Source organism: Etheostoma cragini, chromosome 18 (genome assembly GCF_013103735.1).
Source record: "Etheostoma cragini isolate CJK2018 chromosome 18, CSU_Ecrag_1.0, whole genome shotgun sequence".
NCBI classification, from domain to species: Eukaryota; Metazoa; Chordata; class Actinopteri; order Perciformes; family Percidae; genus Etheostoma; species Etheostoma cragini.
The window spans coordinates 15,205,169-15,209,970 of record NC_048424.1 but is presented as its reverse complement, the minus strand read 5'-3'; the positions used below and the strand labels follow the sequence as shown (position 1 = coordinate 15,209,970).

The window sequence follows — 4,802 nt, the reverse complement described above, 5'->3', positions numbered from 1 at the left end:
CAAGACATCTTACACCGATGTAAGAAACATGCATTTGTGGGATAAGCAGCAGCAGAGCTGATTATGTGGGTTGTGCCCATGAATAAATATGCCAAATCTTTTCTGCCATTGTCAACCAAATTATTCTGCCATTGACCCCTTTGGTGGATTGGATGATTGAGGAAACAAGACATATTGGCAACTTAACAATTTATTCATTTCACAGCCACATCCGCCTGGCACCTCCTCCTCATGCTGGTCACCAGCCTGGTCACACACTGTTGTGGGACAGCATCCCATTCTTACACAAGCATTAGTCGCAAGTCAGCCAACGTGGTTGTGTTCAATGGGGTTGAGGTCAGGACTGCTGGTAGGCCAGTCCATCCTCTCCACTCTCACATTCTGGACGTAGTCTCTATAAACCCTGCCCTGTGGGGGCCAGTGATGTCATCTTGGAGGCTAGATTTTACTCCCACACTTGGGAGATATAGGATGGCCACTGGTTGCAGAATTAGGCACCTAATTGTCGGCACCTGGGGGTACCAGGAGCTCAAAACAAGAGTAAACAGCAAAGTAAAGCTGTTTGGCGTTGGCAGACAATTAGCCAAATTTTTCATGGGCGCAACACACATACTCGTCTCTGATGCTGGTCACCCCACAAATGCAAGTTCCTTACAAATGGGGCACCCTTTCAAAGGGAACTAAACAACCATTGCCATTTCTAGCCACTGGGGGGCCATAGGCAGGCTCTGGGAACTAAAGGTAATGTTAAAAAAACTTCATAAAGTGACATTTTCATGCCATGGGACCTTTAAATCAAACCATTTACTTTGCTAAGATTTAATATAGGTAACTTGCAGGACATGGCAACATATATTTACATGATAATGTGTATTCTACCATTTAAAGAAACAGAGCTGGACTTCTAAGATCAAGGGTACTGTTTAGTAATTATTAATTATCAAGCCTCGACATGAGTATGGTTTTTTTCTTCTGATCCCAAACGAATGCTTTTAAAAGATGAATACATTTGAAAATGAACTTAAAGTTGCACAGCAATTTGATCAACTCCCTGAGTGTCAAGGTAGTATTTATAGTAATTTTTCTTCATCTTAGAAACATGGCCCACTACTAATGCAAAACAGTGAACTTTGTGTTTGAATAATTGATTAATTAAAATTTTGCTAGAGAAAGACTTTTTGGGACTAAGTTTCACACGATTTGGGAAAAACAGAATGGAGGGCAATTAAAGTCTGGCATTATGGTAAAAACATAAGAAAAATCATAAGTCATTTTCTAATAAGATAAACTTTAAACAACCAGACAGTTTAGAGACAGTTTTTATTTCCTTTTAAAGGGAGTTCTGCCAGTGAAATTTAACTTTTAAAAACCAACATATAGAAGAAAATTCTGCCGATTTCCCCAACAACTGCCAAGGGATTACATTTTTATTTTTTATGTCTGATGCTCATGTTGTTTTTACCAGAGATCTCAGCAACATTAAAGATGCTCAAGAAAAATAAGTATCGGAAAGTCACATGGACAGGGGGGGAAACAATAGGAATAATAGTTCTGCATCCACTTTGCCTGGGGGCTGGTCACAAGCCCCAGCATGTAGTCACTAGTCAGTAGGGCTGCACAATACATCGTTTTTTTATTGTTAATGCAATATCAACTGGGGCAATATACACATCACAAAAGGCTGCCACACATCACAATACACACTCAGATTTTTTTTGTAGTATTAGAAAATCACAGTTCATTTAGATACTGTCATTCTTTTTTAGTGGTGCCCTTTATATTCAATTATGTGTTAAATTTGTTCAATAAAATTATGTTTGAAAATATTCCCTTTTGTTTGTTTTAAATTCAACAATCAACTTTTGTATTTTAGTCATTTGAAAGCAGCATAAATGCAGAACTGAGAACGCTTTAATATCTGTTTCTTTATCGCAAGAAATCTTGTTATTGTGATATTTAACAACCTGATCATATTGCATATTTTCCTCATATGGTGCAGCCCTTGTAGTCCGTCTTGTAAACCAGACAGTGTGATCCACAGGTGGGCGGAGCCCTCTCAGCTGTCCACTTTGACCACTTTGGGTGCCTGTGTGTCCTTGTCTTCCGTGTCCACCGGTCCCCTCCTCTTCCTCAGGCCCTTCATCTTACGAGTCTGCAGCTTGGACAGATCCTGTTTCTGCATGTGTACCCGGCCGAACTTTGTACCAAAGAAATCATGGGAAATGTTCTTCTTCTTCTTGGGCTGTATTGGTGATAAAGAAAAGTATCAATGACATGTTAAGAAAAATAAAACTCGCTTATATTCAGAGAACTTTTTGTGGCAGATGTTTAAAAAAAACATAGACAGTAATATTTTTAAAAGCTGCAGTAAGTGACACTGTGCATGGATTGTTGATCTTTGACCTCAATTGGAGAACAAATACAACCCCCGCCCCCTTCAGAAGTTCCTCCCCTAGATTCACAGACAGAGAATCCCCTACATTTACGTTCAGAGAGGATAGAGTGGGGCTCGAAAGTTTGGACACCTCAGGTCAAAATTAGTATAAATGTGCCAAGAAAAGACGGAAAAATCTCCAAAAGGCATCAACTGGCAGATTAGACATTCGTATGATATGTCACAAAAACTTAGATTCTTTCCCCCCCCCCCATCATTTACACTTTCAAAATGACAAAACAAAAAAATGGCGTCTGCAAATGTTAGGGCACCCTGCAGAGTTTCTAGCATGCACTGCCCCCTTTGGAAAGCTGAGACCTGACAGTGTCATGTGTTGTTCTCAATCATTGTCTGGAAAGACCAGGTGATGTCAATCTTAATGTTTTAAATGCCCAGACTCATCTGACCTTGCCCCAACAATCAGCACCATGGCTTCTTCTAAGCAGTTGTCTGGGAAACTGAAACTGAAAATAGTTAATGCTCACAAAGCAGGAGAAGGCTATAAGAAGATAGCAAAGGGTTTTTAGATGCCAAAATCCTCTGTTCGGAATGTAATTAAGAAATGGCAGTCATCAGGAACAGTGGAAGTTAAAGCAAGATCTGGAAGACCAAAAAAAATATCATACAGGACAGCTTGCAGGATTGTGAGAAAAGCAAGTCCAAAACCACGTTTGAGTGTACGATCCATCCAGAAAGACCTGGCAGACACTGGAGTTGTGGTACACCATTCCACTATAAAGAGATACTGGTACAAACATGGTCTTCATGGAAGAGTCATCAGAAGAAAACCTCTTCTACGTCCTCCACACAAAAATCAGCGTTTGAAGTTTGCAAATGAACATATAGACAAGCCTGATGCATTGCGGGAACAAGTTCTGTGGACCGATGAGGTTAAAATAGAACTTTTTGGCCGGAACGACCAAAGGTACGGTTGGAGATAAAGGGCACAGGATTTAATGAAAAGAACCTCTGTCCAACTGTTAAACATGGTGCTAGGATCAATCATGCTTTGGGGTTGTACTGCAGCCAGTGGCACAGGGAACATTTCACAAGTAAAAGGAAAAATGGATTCAATTAAATTTCAGCAAATTTCGGTTCCTAACTTGATGCCGTCTGTGAAAAAGCTGAAGTTAAAGAGAGGCTGGGTTCTATAAACGGATAATGATCCTAAACACACCTCAAAATCCACGGTGGATTACATCAAGAGGCGTAAACTGTAGGTTTGGCCATGGCCTTTACAATCTCCTGACCTCAACATAATTGAAAATCTATGGATAGACCTTAAAAGAGCAGTGTGTGACAGATAAGAAATCTCAAAGAACTGGAAGACTTTTGGAAGGAAGAATGGGCGAAGATACCTCAAACAAGAAGTCAAAGACTCTTGGCTGGCTACAAGAAGCGTTTCCAAGCTGTGATACTTGCCAAAGGGGGGGTACAAGGTATAAACTCTGCAGGGTGCCCAAACGTTTGCAGATGCCTTTTTTTTTTGTTATTTAGAAAGTGTAAATGATGGAAATAAAATCTAACTTTTTGTGACATATTATCCAAATGTCTAATCTGTCATTTGATGTCTTTTGGAGATTTTTCCATCTTTTCTTGGCTTCTTTATACACATTAATACACATTTTTACCTGGGGTGGACAAACTTTGAAGCCTCCAATCAGAGGAAATTGATCGGAATAAGCATTTACATTAGGATTTACGCTGGGAGCTAATATTTTCCCAATTTGTAAACTTTAGAATATCTTTTAGAACCAAAAGAACTTCTGTGGGTGAGATAGAACATTGTTGGGCTGTACAGCACAAGTCTGTAGTGACTGGTCCAATGGGGGTCTGTGGGGTTTAAACCCGGAGATAACTTGAGCTTAGCCTGGTTAAAATTGTCTACAACTCACAATGGAGGATGTTGTAAGATGTTCTAAAATGGTAACTAAGCAGAGGTCTTCCCTCTGGTGCCATCCTCAGGACAAACTTTACATGTTTCAATCCACTAATGGCCAGGATCTAAGAACAGCGTCATTGGCCGTTCTTTTTTTTGGTGAGTTTAATAGCTTGGTCATATGCATAGATGAATGAACAAAGTGGAAACACAGCTTTATCCAACATCTGCCCAGTACGTAGACATCTCATTTAAATTTCGTTCCCATTTCTCATCAAAGCAAAGTTTTCTTTTACCTTTAGGGCTTTGGGTTGTCTATGAGCTAACTTGTACAAGTCATCTGAAGCCATATGTGTTCTCCGTAAGACCAAGTCAAACGATGGCCCGATCTCCTCAAGCTCTATCCGCGGCGTGCGGCACCCAGACTTCTTCAGCAGACACCTGCAATGACACATAACACCCCGATTAGAGCCTGACCAATATCTCTCA

At 40.3% G+C, this 4,802-nt stretch overlaps 1 protein-coding gene across 2 annotated transcripts in view; it reads right to left on the bottom strand.

Moving 5' to 3' along the window:
- Nucleotides 1–1,135: 1,135 nt before the first annotated feature.
- rpf2 (ribosome production factor 2 homolog) overlaps nt 1,136–4,802 on the bottom strand; it is a 13,248-nt gene continuing 9,581 nt past the window's right edge. The window contains exons 9-11 of one of the 2 annotated variants that reach the window (XM_034901028.1): nt 4,610–4,754; nt 2,009–2,242; nt 1,136–1,590 (exon numbers count right to left, since the gene is read on the bottom strand). In XM_034901028.1, coding sequence (XP_034756919.1) covers nt 2,057–2,242; nt 4,610–4,754 — 331 coding nt within the window. In that variant the 3' untranslated portion in view covers nt 1,136–1,590; nt 2,009–2,056. Of the gene's footprint in view, nt 1,601–2,008; nt 2,243–4,609; nt 4,755–4,802 lie in introns of both variants that reach the window. The other variant, XM_034901027.1, reaches the window with a different exon arrangement.